Raw genomic sequence first — 14,087 nt, 5'->3', positions numbered from 1 at the left:
TTAAGAATAGTGATTTATTTAATGGTATTTTCCATAAAATATAGTGCATATATATTGATTAAAAATACTTCAAAATTTTATTTAGAAATAAAAATTGAGAACAATATATTTAAATTCTTTATATCAGTAGTGATTTTTATACATAAGGAGCTACAGGGAGGTAGTCTTCTATATGTCAAATCGCTGTTGCTTACAGGTCTTTTCACTCTGAATATTATGGAAAATGCAAGCAAAGAACTTACCATTCTTACAAAGTAGTGCTCTGAAATAGTGGTATGAAATTTCATTGCTTACAGCATGTTAGATTGTATAGGAGTCATAATAGAGCAATAGACTACTAGCAATAAAGAAAGAGGTACTATTTTTGCTAAGGAAAATGTCAAATATTTCCAGTAGAAGAAGCAAAGGAAGTTTTTGTGTTAGGCTTTAACACTTCAGTTTCTGCAGAGAATGATGGTGATTATCTTTCTTCTAGGAATTTGATCCTGAAGAGTTTTACTACCTTTTGGAAGCAGCTGAAGGCCACGCTAAAGAGGGACAAGGCATTAAAACAGACATCCCTCGATATATTATTAGTCAGCTGGGCTTAAATAAAGATCCTCTGGAAGGTAAGTGCATCTCCTGGTCCAACTAAAGGCTCCTAGATTCTTCCTTCTCAATGTATTTTACAATTCTGATAACCTGTGTGTACCTGAAAAGACTCAAAGTAAAGATGGTAGCAGAACAAGCATTTGCTAACCCTCACAATTCTCTCACAAGCCTGAAGGCATAAAAAAGATCGTTTGAGATTTTTCTGTTGTGAATGTCATTCACAAATACACTGTGCCAATGGTACTTGTCGTCTTCTTCCAGCCTGGCAACGCAACTTTCTTCTTTCAGCTCTAGCTGAAACATACTGGTATAATTTGATGGTGACTGTTAACCAACCATATGTATAAATGAAACTGGGCTGAGGTGTTACTTGCCCGTCAGTGTCCCTGCCTCCCCATTTTAGAGGCCCTGGGAATAAAATCTCACATTCCTATGGGAGATTCCTAAATATTCCCAGAATGTTTTTTCTGAGTAACTTAGTGTGTCCGTGTTGAGGACTTTTATAGGGAGAATTTGGGTTCCAGTGGAGCTATTGTCATTGCGTAATTTTTGCTTGCGTGATTTTTCTTTTAAGGATAGCGTTGGAAAAACTAAAATTACTTCTGTCTCCTAATCAGACCATCTTCCCTTCATCCTGAGACCGAGTTCTGTCACTGGTGACAAGTGGAAATTGGTTCATTGTGTTTAGTGCTAATCCTGCAATTTGGAAGAAATTGGTAGAAATGCCATTGTGGAAAATGAGTCTAGCTAGTGCCTTTTAGGTTGTCTTCTGTGTTATCACCCAGGACAAGGGGGATCTCTAGGAGAGGGCGTGGTAATACATGTCGGTAAATACTGGGGGTGTACGATTTATGGATTACTCATCTGTGGTTCAGTTGGAGATTTGGGCAATTGAATTATTTTGTGTATCATTTTAAAGTTTAATGTGTGTATAGATTTGTGATAAAATAATTCAGGCCATCTGATTTTTATTAATGCTTTTCTGCCTTCCTACAAAAAGTAGTATTTATAAGCAGTATAAATCACCATGCAATGACTTCTTAAATGATCTGGGTTGGGTTTTAAATTGGTGCCTCTGTATACAAGGACATTTCCTAAGCAAAAATAAAAGAATGGCACTATGAGTTTATGCCCTGGAATTAGCTGGTTGCAAAGAGAATTATTTGGAATCACTGTATTCATTGCTGTAAAAAAAAAAAAAAAGCGCGAAGAACATCTTCCTGAGACAGCTTTTAATTACTTGTATGCAAAGCCAAAAAATATTTTAAAATATTTAAATAGAAGAAGAACCAAGTTTTTGAAAACAAACAAAGCCCACTCCAGTATTGCCACTTATCTTGAAACACAGAATTGTTTCCAACTAATCTGTTAAATTATGTCTGCAATGTTCATAAATGTCCGTGCAAAGGATTTTACTTCCTTTGTGGAGAAAAGCAAACTACTACTTTAGACCTTTCTGTACTTATCTCCTTTGTTTGCTGCTATAGCTGTAGTGTCCTTTCTTTGAGTGAAATGATGCATGCATTACTTGGAGATAATGCTAGATAAATTTATACTGTACTGAAAGCAATACCACAACAGATTCATCACTTAGCAGAGACTGGTGGCTGCATTTCTGAAGAGTTCCCCAGGGAGAAATTTTTCCCCATGGTTTTTAAATTACCGTCTTTACCTTTTTGAATCATGAGTCTTCAGAAATGGTTTAAATCAATGAAAGAAAAAGGGCAGATGTTTAATGGTATTTAGATGAGTTTTAAAAATCTCTTCAGGCATTGCAAAATGGTTCCATAGCTCCCTGTTTCAAAAGCTGACTCTTGGTTCCATTCCATTACTACCTACTGCTTGCAAATAATATGTATTTCTCAGATAATGGTTATATTGCAAAAGTTCTGTTTAAAAATGGCTCATTTTAATTTGCTATTTATGAAAATAATCTCACTTGAGAAGGCTGTCAAAGTATATTATTCTAGCTTGCTTGGTTCTCATCCATACATTAAAGGTTTCATCAGCACTTCTATTATAAAAACCCCACGTTCACCAAACTGTGACTTTTGCCAGGGAAATCCACTAACGTTTCAAGTTTGGCCTGTATCTTTGTAGCTTAAGCTCTCTTTTTATTTTTATTTTTTTTTAAGATTTATTTGTTCGCAGTGCAGATATTTTCCACTGTTTATTGATTTCAGAATTTTTGGAATGTTTTTAGCTTTTAAAGATCCATTTATTTTTTGAAGTGACACTTTCATTACCTCTGATTCTTACACTTTACGAACGTTGTGTTTTGGACCATGATTGCAAATAAGAGTTATTCCTTGAATCTTATCTGTTGCAACAGAAAATGATTTGTGTGGTTAATTTGGTCATAATGATTACAGTAAGTGTTGCGCGGAATTTCACTTGTAATAGTTATTATTATACAGAAAAATCCAGTTTAGATGTTCTATGTGAATATTAGGGTTTTTTTCATATTCATAAATTCACTTAACAGTCCAGAGCTAAAAATACATCTCACAAATTTCAAGTGGTCTTATCTCTGATCCCCAGCACATAATTATGATAAAATGTGCATCTCTGGCTATGTGGAGTATATAATTAACTATGTATATGATTTAAATAATACTAAGCCTCCCAGGGCCTTTGTAAAAAAAAAAAAAAAGCGCGAAGAACATCTTCCTGAGACAGCTTTTAATTACTTGTATGCAAAGCCAAAAAATATTTTAAAATATTTAAATAGAAGAAGAACCAAGTTTTTGAAAACAAACAAAGCCCACTCCAGTATTGCCACTTATCTTGAAACACAGAATTGTTTCCAACTAATCTGTTAAATTATGTCTGCAATGTTCATAAATGTCCGTGCAAAGGATTTTACTTCCTTTGTGGAGAAAAGCAAACTACTACTTTAGACCTTTCTGTACTTATCTCCTTTGTTTGCTGCTATAGCTGTAGTGTCCTTTCTTTGAGTGAAATGATGCATGCATTACTTGGAGATAATGCTAGATAAATTTATACTGTACTGAAAGCAATACCACAACAGATTCATCACTTAGCAGAGACTGGTGGCTGCATTTCTGAAGAGTTCCCCAGGGAGAAATTTTTCCCCATGGTTTTTAAATTACCGTCTTTACCTTTTTGAATCATGAGTCTTCAGAAATGGTTTAAATCAATGAAAGAAAAAGGGCAGATGTTTAATGGTATTTAGATGAGTTTTAAAAATCTCTTCAGGCATTGCAAAATGGTTCCATAGCTCCCTGTTTCAAAAGCTGACTCTTGGTTCCATTCCATTACTACCTACTGCTTGCAAATAATATGTATTTCTCAGATAATGGTTATATTGCAAAAGTTCTGTTTAAAAATGGCTCATTTTAATTTGCTATTTATGAAAATAATCTCACTTGAGAAGGCTGTCAAAGTATATTATTCTAGCTTGCTTGGTTCTCATCCATACATTAAAGGTTTCATCAGCACTTCTATTATAAAAACCCCACGTTCACCAAACTGTGACTTTTGCCAGGGAAATCCACTAACGTTTCAAGTTTGGCCTGTATCTTTGTAGCTTAAGCTCTCTTTTTATTTTTATTTTTTTTTAAGATTTATTTGTTCGCAGTGCAGATATTTTCCACTGTTTATTGATTTCAGAATTTTTGGAATGTTTTTAGCTTTTAAAGATCCATTTATTTTTTGAAGTGACACTTTCATTACCTCTGATTCTTACACTTTACGAACGTTGTGTTTTGGACCATGATTGCAAATAAGAGTTATTCCTTGAATCTTATCTGTTGCAACAGAAAATGATTTGTGTGGTTAATTTGGTCATAATGATTACAGTAAGTGTTGCGCGGAATTTCACTTGTAATAGTTATTATTATACAGAAAAATCCAGTTTAGATGTTCTATGTGAATATTAGGGTTTTTTTCATATTCATAAATTCACTTAACAGTCCAGAGCTAAAAATACATCTCACAAATTTCAAGTGGTCTTATCTCTGATCCCCAGCACATAATTATGATAAAATGTGCATCTCTGGCTATGTGGAGTATATAATTAACTATGTATATGATTTAAATAATACTAAGCCTCCCAGGGCCTTTAAGCTACCAGCTGTCCTGTTTAGCTTTTATTTCCCAGATGAATTCTTAGTTACTGTGCCCCTGAAGAGCAGGATGGGCTTAAGAGCTCTGCAGCATACGTTGACCCTGGCAGGGACAACCAGGTCAAGTTGTAGACTCCAAAAAAATCTTAGTTTATCAGAGAAGTTATCTATATTAGTGACTCCATACATGAAAAGCTTCTAAGAAAATGGCTTTTAGGTTGTTTGTTCTGTTAAGCATACCAGCATTTTTGTGTAGAAGATGCAAACCATTTGGAGCCCATCCGTGTCTAAACTAGAAGCTGTTTGCTCTAACTGTGAAGGAGTCCAGCAAAGATGGGGCCTACTATGAACCCCTCAGGAGCTGAGATCCTCGGGAGTTTTAGCAGACTAGTGCTGTCTTTCCCATGACGCTCAGATGTGATATAAATCAGAGTTTCCATGTCTCAGCATTGGTAATGTCACTCTTCATTGATTCATGCTGTCTGAATTATTCAGTGGAAGATTACATGGGCATTGAATAGCAGGTCTTAATTTGTCGGATAGGACTTTTTTATATATTATTGGAGATGCCCTAAAAGTTATTTGGGAATTATTACAGTATTCCAGAAAAACATCAATTCTCGACTATTCTGTGCTTCATTTAGTTTTGTATTTGCTCTAGTTTAAAGTGAAGTTTCTGATCTTTGTTTCCAGAAATAGCTCAGCTAGCTAGCTGTGACAGTGGGACAGCAGAAACTCTGGAACTGGATGAATCAATAAATGTAAGTTTTCCTGTTATGTTGCCATTTTTGCTGAATCTGAGCCGTGGAAAAATAAATGTGTTGTGTTCCCTCTGGCCCTGACCTGTTATATTTCCTACTGGTATATGTAAAGAGATTGAATAGAACAGTGGTTAATCCTCAGACTAACACGGTGGTTCTCAGTAGCCAGAAAACTCACAAAAATATTACAACAAAACTTTCCACCTATTTTCCTAGATTGTGCAGTATCTTTCACAAAGTTAGTGTTCACCACATGGCAATTGTTTCACCACAAAATCTACATTTCCTGCTTTTATTTCTGTTTGCTTAATGTACTTACTTTTCTTTTAGAAGGACTTTTAAAGCATTTCATACAAAATATAGTATTCAAAACAGATTTTATAACAGTCCATTTACAGAGGCAGCTAATGATCGAATTGGGAGATTCTGAACAGATCCAGTGAAGAGACAAGGAAGAAATGAGCAAGTTAGCCTGGATTCAGAAAGCTAGTTTGCAGTCTTGAAGATTGTCTATTAGAATTGAGTGGTATTTAGTGGAAGGATACTGACAAATTGGAGGAAGAACAGAAAGAATAGCTAGAAGACTTAAAAGAAGTGCTGAAGTGATTAGGAGAATCGAAGGTGCAAACTAGCTTAGCAATACCTAAGAAATTGTAATTGTAAAGATATTTGTGTTGTGCAAATGTTGAAGAAATACAGGAAGGATTGTGCAGTGTAATAAAGTAATGTAAATAGGGGAGGTGATGAAATGAAATCAGTAAAGAAAAATATAGGGTGAATATTTGGAAACATTTTCTCAAAGTGTAGCTGTGGAATAAACACACATGGGAAGTGACAGGAAGCATAACTTTAAAGTAGAGGACCATTCAAAATCATCGTAAATACACAATTAGGAATAATCCTGTACTGGCAGACAAGCAGGCTAAACAATTTAATAAATCACCTCTCTCTGCTCCTCTGTAGTTCATTATATTAACATATTCACTTATATTCCTGCACTGGATTTTCTTTAGCAAGCATTTAATTGAAAGTGTTCCAACCAGGTCTACTTTCAACCTTAACTATTACCAAACTGCCTGGATAGGGATCATAGAACTTCTTGGAGCTGGGAAAACATCTTGAAAAGGATCTTATGGATTTGGAATACTGAATTTGAAGTCCTATGCCCTCATCATGCCCCCTGCACCCCAATTCTTATTCACACATCTTCAAGATTAATTAAAAATTAAAGCTAGAAAGTGTGGTACTTAGAACTACTCCATTTTGAAAATGTTCTGGCATGCAAGTAGGTGAAAGGGACCTGTGCAATGATAAAATTGCTGCATTTTTTCTTCCATATTTTTCTCTTTCATTTTGTGTCTCTTTTCACAGTCTATCCTAAGTTATATCACAGTCTGTCCTAACATTAGTTCAAAATGTGCAGAAGGTTATTTGAATGAGTGAGACGTTTTGTGACTACTAGGCTGTACTACCAGAGTCAAATTTACTAAAACGGGAAGGCAATGGCCAATGAGTGCCTGGTGGGATTCATAGAAGTCCGTAACTCTGAATAGGAATTGCCAGTAACTTCTTTACCAGCAGCCTTCACGCCTGTCTGCTGTAACCTGTGCACGTAGATAAGCAGATGTATACCTTTTGGATGAAAAAGTAGTTTTGCTTCAGGAGTCCCTCGGGTCCCTCTCTGTGCTACCTGTGTGGCTAACTGGTCAGAGCTTTTAGCCAGTTCATCAGGGTGTGACAGCCTGGTGATAGTGGGGTTTTGTTTGTTGTTTATTTTTCCCTGATTTTGAAAAAAATGCTGTAACTTTGTGCTTTCTCCTCTTTTACTTTGAAGAGCTCTAATACCTCACTGAAGCTGCAGAGAAAACCTCGGGAAAGTGATTTTGAAACAATTAAACTGATTAGTAACGGAGCTTACGGGTGAGTAATCCATGACTGTAACAGCTCTTTGGCATTTCATTTTTGCTTAACTTCTCATTATTTCTTATTGCATGGATGTTTATTTGAGGGAGTTTGTTTGCACTGCTGCCTTTTTCATTCTGCTTTTCTGTTTTGTTGCTAAGACTTGAAGTTCACAAGAAAAACTTTTCAGAAAGCCTGCTAGGCAATAATGAATTACTTAAATACTGAATATTACATCGTGAAGATATTTCAAAAGCAGGTATCATGTAATGCCAAAAGTGAAGTCTGAATAAATCCAAAGGCAGATTTGAAGCCACCTTTATGATACTGGAAACAGCCTGTGTTTATGCAGATGTAAAGCAGAATAAAACTGTGTCTAAAAATATCATTGAAATAGAAACAAATTTACTTAAGTAGGGCAACACAGTTTTGTTGCTTCTCTGTGGACATTCTTCTGTGCTCAAATTTTAACCAGTCAGTTTTTAAGGTTTTGCTATTACTTGGTTCATTTCTGCGTGCTTGGAGAATGCACAGCTTAGTGCTCAGTGGTGTGTATGTCATCTGGAGATATTCTAGAATACCAAGGGAAAATTATGTCAGCCTGGGCTTTAAAATAAACACATATTTTCCAGAAGTACCAGGGACTGTGTATCAGTACCAGTGCAGGGATTGTGTATATCAGCAACCAGAAGTCTGTCTTCGGTCACCTTTTCTGATCAGATACTATATATTAGACCTTTGATTTGGCTCTTCCTCTGTACTGAAATGTATCAGCACAGGAACTGTTAGGCTGTGTAATCTGCAGGACCAGGAGGGATGTAATGGGTTGAAAAAGAGGGGTTTCTGCCTTGAGGTGAGGATGCTGTGACCGAATGAGCCAGTCACAGCCCAGCGGTGGAGAGGGCTGTGCTGTGTTCCAGCACAGACCCCACGAGAGTGGCCATACGTACCCTGCGCTACCTCTGCTTGAGGTTGGAAGCAGCAACGACCTCTTGGAAGAGCCTTTGGACATAGAAGAGAAAGCACCTGTGGTCTATCCACTGGAGTTTTTTAAGTGCCGTTTTAATGGCCTGAGGCTGATGGGCATAGTAATACTCTCTGATCGTGTTTAGGTAAAGGTAACCCTGAGCTCTGGGACAGAAGGCGTTTAGTACTGCCTCGTTGGTCATGATAGCTTGTGTGGAGGCTATTATTTGTGTCCAGACCTGCTCACATAGCTCAGCAAAAAAGCCTGAAGGAAATAGCATAAGTTGCTTTAAAGTTCTGTAAATATCCAAATACAACTTCTCACTAGTCAGCCTCTGTACAATTCATTTTCTCAGGCATTTTCTCCCTAGGCAAACTCATTACTTACCATATTCCAGTTTCTCCCAACTACCCCAGGACTTCAAAGCCTTTCTTCCACCAGTTGGCAGTAGCTGCTGCTCCCCTCCCTGGCTGCATCCCTTTATCTTTCCTTGGCAGATCCTCCTTTCATCTCCCACACAATTTCCTCTTCATCTTACCTGGAGGAGGTTAAGAACCACCATGTGTGGCAGGTCCCTGTTGGAGGAAAGGATGTTTGAATCGCTAGACCTGCCTGGCTTCCCAGCAGTTTTAGGATGCTGATGGATGGGGAGAGAAGGGAGCAGCTGCGGAAGGGCATGCTGCAACCAGCAGTGTGAGTCCGGGCACTTAAAGTCAGTGGTTTGGCAGACCTGTGGCTCTTGCTCCATAGGTGTTAGAGTCAGAAGGAGGCTTGATGAGCCTTTAAGAAATACAGATTGGAGGCAACTGTCCATTTGAAACCAGAGACAAATAAAGATCTGAAAAGCTGAGAAGTATGAAAAGCCATGGCTTTCTATGGCATGCTCGATGTAGGCATGTTAAGACTTTTTCCCCTCATGTTTGTGGCAAGGAAAATCAAAACTTACGAAACACCTTTTTAATGCCCATAATAAGCAAAATTGGCAGTATAAATGTCATACAAATTGGATAAACAACAAATTTGTGAGGAAAAGGAGAGCTGATAGAGGGTGAACAGCTTGGAGTGTATCCGGATTCTGAGTGAATCATTATTGTCTTTAGCGAATGTTAAAACAGGAGTAGGCTGGTGGAGTGTACTGTGGTAGTATTCAAAGTGGAAATTGAAAGTCTCATCAGTTTAGTAGAGTGCTATTACTTCCATCCTTAAGCAAACAATAACAAAGTAGGTTTTATTGGTTTAGATTTTTGTTTTAAATAGTTACTTCTTAGAAGAAAAAATAAGAACGAGAAAGAAAACAAAGGTATAGCCTCTTATTAATGTAGAGGAAAAGGAGCACACTCAGTGAACAGTACAACAATAAACTTAAAAGTATTTACTCACTTTTAAATGTGATTTTAGCACCTAGTCACTTCACCCAATTACTGTAAGTTAAGGAGGCTTGTGCTCCTAATTTCTCTAGGATATTACTTTTTCAAAAGTATCAGTGTGCTTGATGGTCTCCAATGTGGTATATCAGCTAAGTGGGACTGTAATATCAACAGACCATTTTTTGATCTCTAAAGTGGGGTTTTTTTTCTATTGGCACCAATACAGTTGTTGGTTAATTTGCTCAAAAGTTACGGTCAAGTTTAAAGGAGAACACATCATGTTAACCTAAATACTCTCTAACCCGTATACAAAATTGAGTGCAATAAAGCAATAATACCTGTTCCATCTGTGAATACAAAGCAATAAACTGTCCCATAGGCATTTATTGCAGTTTATTTACAAGTATAAGCAGCTGAAATAGAAGCTATTGTTGTTATGCTACACAAATTATTTTTTTTCTCTTCTGTGCTTTTCCAGACCATTAATTTTTTGAAATAACCTAAATATGAGTGAATTCTGCCTGTGCTTCATTGATTTATTCTCAAAAATATGTCAGTGGGCATATTTTGTGCTCTGACATTAAAGATTCAGTATGCTATTGTAATATTTTATTTTGAGGCTATAATGTTGGGTTTAATTCTGAACCAGTTTTAAAAACATACTTTCTGCTGTCTTTGATTTTGCTGTAGAGTTTTTGCCTTCATTAGTGAAATGGAAGGCTTTGACAGGGTAATTGTTGGTCTTGGCATGCTGTAGCAGAGATTTGTCAGATGTGTTAAACTTGATGAGTTTAAATATAAACTATTGGTTTTATGAAGGTTTGAGTAAATATCTTAGCAGTTCTCTGCTTTTAATTGATTGGGTAAACTCATTTGTAGTGCAATTAAATGACTGTATAGTAGATGAGGTGTATCAGGCTTTTGGGAATGCCTAGGAATATACAAGAAGTTAAACAAGCTGTGAATCAGTAAGCATGTAGGATGCTGGCCAAGTCATTAATGGTTTCACAAGCTGTCTCTCTGATTCTTTTTCAGCCAGCCAAAACTTTTCATACTTCCCAAATTTTAAACTTTTTACTGCAATCCCAGCAACATTTTTCCATATTCCAGCTTGCAAGAGGTAGCAGTTCATCTCTTCAAGGTGGCGTCAGCCTGGTTTACTGAACCAGCTCAACAAAATAAAGATTACATTTGATTTCAGGAGGGCGAGATGTTCAGTTGCTTTTCACTAATGTATAACTGTATCTGCTTAAAGCAAATACATTATACCACTTGTGCACCTGCCTGCTTTTACTTCTACAAAGATGGTAATGTCAATATGTACATGACATACTGGCTAATGGTGTTTTCTTGATAAATTTAAGGCAGTGTTGGGTTGAGCAGCTGTTGCCTCTAACCTGTGAGCGCTCATTCCTGTCCCTTCTCCGCTTGGCTGGCAATACTTGCTCATGTGTAGTTGCATCGGGAATGGGACTGAGAAAGTTACCCAGCTGCAGAACAACACACCGTCAATCAAATTAATTCATATCAGCCTGGCAGTCACCAGTCCAGAAATGGAAGAGGATAGAGGAAAGTGTGGCTTTGTAGGTTCACTTCAGTAGCACCACCTCTAAATGGACTATAGGTCTAGCAAGCTGTAGTCTTCTCCCTTTTTTCTTTTACCCCTGTGGGTGACTGGTCTATGCAGAGTAAGAGGCTGTGATTCCTAGAAGCCCATAGCTTTAAAGAGCAGTTCAGGAAGTAGAGGCTGGCAGATTTTATGCTAGCGATGGTATATTTATAATTTATTGTGGACTTACTGCAAAATGATGACCTCTGAACCCATTCACTTTGTTGCCATCAAGTAAGCCTTCCTTCCCAGTACAGCACAGGCCAGGTGCCTTACCTTTCTTCTGTAGCTAATATATGTATGAGGATCTAATATTGTTAGCTAATGCAATTCTCTTTGTGGTAGAGAAGGGTTGTTACTATGTTGGAGGTCTTGAATTCTGTCCTTCCTGAATCTGCAGCACGTTGCAAACTGGTGAGGAGCTCAATTTCTCAAGTGTTTCTTGTGCAAATACAGAACAGTTTACCATAGGAGATCTGAACAGTAGCCTCATCATTTTGCATCTGTGTTTACTAGCTGCTATAAAGATAGAAGGCGTTGCTCCTGATAGGTATGTAGAGGTGGGTTTATTAGTCAAAACTTGTGACATATTGGAACAATCAGGACTACTATCAGCAGTGAGAGAAGGATCACAGCTATCGTGTTGTCTTCTTCAGATGGCCAGCTTCTCATTTGCTTCTCAGCAGACTAGGATAAGTCTGAAATATTGCTGAGAGGAGGCTCTGCATGTTGTCCAGGGGCTTGGAAGACACGCTCTGCTGTGGATGCTTTATTTCTGCACTATTCTGCAGGAATAATATGCTGCTGGCTGGGGCATAGTTTTCTTTGTAAAGCATAAACGCCATTGTCTGGGGTTACTGTCATCAGAGGATGTGAATAAGCGATGTTAGACACTTCTGTATGTTGAAGATCATTTAATGGCATTTAATATGGCATAAACAGGGTATGCATGTGTAGTTGTGTTAGAGTTGTCTTGTGAGTCTGGTACACTTGAAGCTTTTTTCTGGGGAATTGTAGGTAACTGAATCCTAGTGGAAAGTTATACAATTAGCTGCCCTGCGACTGTAAGACTGGAAAACGAACTTTAAAGAGCTGCGGAAATATAGCCAACATGTCCCAGATATGGGGGCTAGGAGAGGGGACTAGATGGTCCTTAAAACTTACTGGTTCTTCATCTTTAAATGTGGTAGTAATGACCCTGCAGATCTACATGATCTACAGATGGGATTTATTGTGATGATATAACAATATGCTCTGGTTCGTATCAGTCTTTCAAGAGTTCATCTTGGCGCACTGTCCAAATTAAAGCTCTGAGAAAGATACGCATACCAAGTCCTTGGGCAGTCCTCAGTTCATTCCTATAACTTAATTTTTCTTGAAGGATTGCGACTTCAGACACACTTCTGCATGCCAGGAGTACGCAGGGGCACTGAAATAGGGAAAAGAGAGGATGAAATTACAAGAGATTAAGAAGTTAAGACTGACTGACAGGAGATAGCAAGAAAAGAGAGAGGAAAACCAGAATGTAAGGAAAGAAAAGCAAAGGAAAAGAGTTGTGGTGAAGGGGTGGAGAGAGAAGTGAGTGTGAGGGGAGCAGTAGGAAGAAGTGCAGGAGGACAAAAGGCGTGAAGCCAGCAGGGAGGAGTAATGGAGCTGAATAATTCGGTCTTTATTCCGGCTTGGGAGAAGCAGGAGGGAGTGAGACTTTGTAGGAGGCATGAAGGGTGGGGTTTATCGTGGGTTTTGCCCAAGGTGGTTTTCCCCTACTTTCATAGTGATGTAATGTCTTTTACCTGCCCTGTGCTCAGACAAGAACAAGGGATTAATGAAAGCTTTTTGGAATCAGTAAGAGAAACTTTCTTGCCTAGAAAAAGTTTTTCCTCCACAAAGGAAAGCAGAAACATGTTGATTCTTCAGTGTCTTTTACTTTGGTAGCTGTGGGAAGATCTTCATAGAAGTAGTAAGGCAAGAATTGCTTTTTGTGTTTAAATAAATAATTGTGTGCTGATAATTGGGCCTCATGGGGACAACAAATTGAATTTAAAAATTGCATAATTATGTCCCATTTCCCCCCTCCTCCCACCTCTCCTATTTTCTTTTAGTCCTTTCTTTCCATAAATACTCACTACTGTGGTAATTATATACTGGAAATGCTATAGGTATTAAATGCTACAAAGTAGGTTTCAACCAAGGCAAGCATTTTCAGGATTTGCTTCGAGGGATTTTGAGAAACGTAGCAGTAACTTCCTGTGTCAGTGTTTCACAGCAGGGTGATTCCTTCTCCTGAGCCTTGAAAGAAAGAAGGTTAGTCCATGTGAGGTTTTCTTTCACTTTGCTTCCTTCACTGCCCTGACCTTTCCTAACCAAGCTTACAGTAAACTTTGTACCCAGTACCCCAGTGGAAATTCTGCATGTCAAAATGCATCTTAATCCCACGTTACTGTGCAGTTAAGGCGGTGATCTTTGTTTTGGATTACCTGCTGGTGACCTACCCCCGATACGGATCAATGCTGATGTCAGGGACTGAACAAGAACAGAAGATTTTGCACCTGGCGATGAGGGAGTCACCCCATCGAGCAGCTTCTGAGCAACCTTCATGAGAAACCTGTGACATGTTTTAAAATCCCCTGGATGGAGTCTGACTCATAATTACCTGACAGCACATTTAGAGAATAAGCGTTTGTCAGAATGATTTATAACACTGTGCCATAGCTGGGTTTTGTATGTAATGCTCTGTTGAGGGAAACGCCCAAAATCTGCCTGAGCTGAGAGCATTTGATATACCTGTGGCGGGGGGGGGGC

At 38.1% G+C, this 14,087-nt stretch overlaps 1 protein-coding gene across 5 annotated transcripts in view; it reads left to right on the top strand.

Moving 5' to 3' along the window:
• Window positions 1-14,087, top strand: part of MAST4 (microtubule associated serine/threonine kinase family member 4) — a 234,460-nt gene that overhangs the window by 188,889 nt on the left and 31,484 nt on the right. For all 5 annotated transcript variants that reach the window (XM_014965031.1, XM_014965035.1, XM_014965032.1 and 2 more), the window contains 3 exons: window positions 476-608; window positions 5,373-5,440; window positions 7,275-7,360. In XM_014965031.1, coding sequence (XP_014820517.1) covers window positions 476-608; window positions 5,373-5,440; window positions 7,275-7,360 — 287 coding nt within the window. The remainder of the gene's footprint in view (window positions 1-475; window positions 609-5,372; window positions 5,441-7,274; window positions 7,361-14,087) is intronic.

This window comes from Calidris pugnax, unplaced genomic scaffold (assembly GCF_001431845.1).
Source record: "Calidris pugnax isolate Ruff unplaced genomic scaffold, ASM143184v1 scaffold273, whole genome shotgun sequence".
Taxonomy (NCBI): domain Eukaryota; kingdom Metazoa; phylum Chordata; class Aves; order Charadriiformes; family Scolopacidae; genus Calidris; species Calidris pugnax.
The sequence above is the reverse complement of the archived record's forward strand: the minus strand, read 5'-3'. Positions and strand labels throughout refer to the sequence as shown.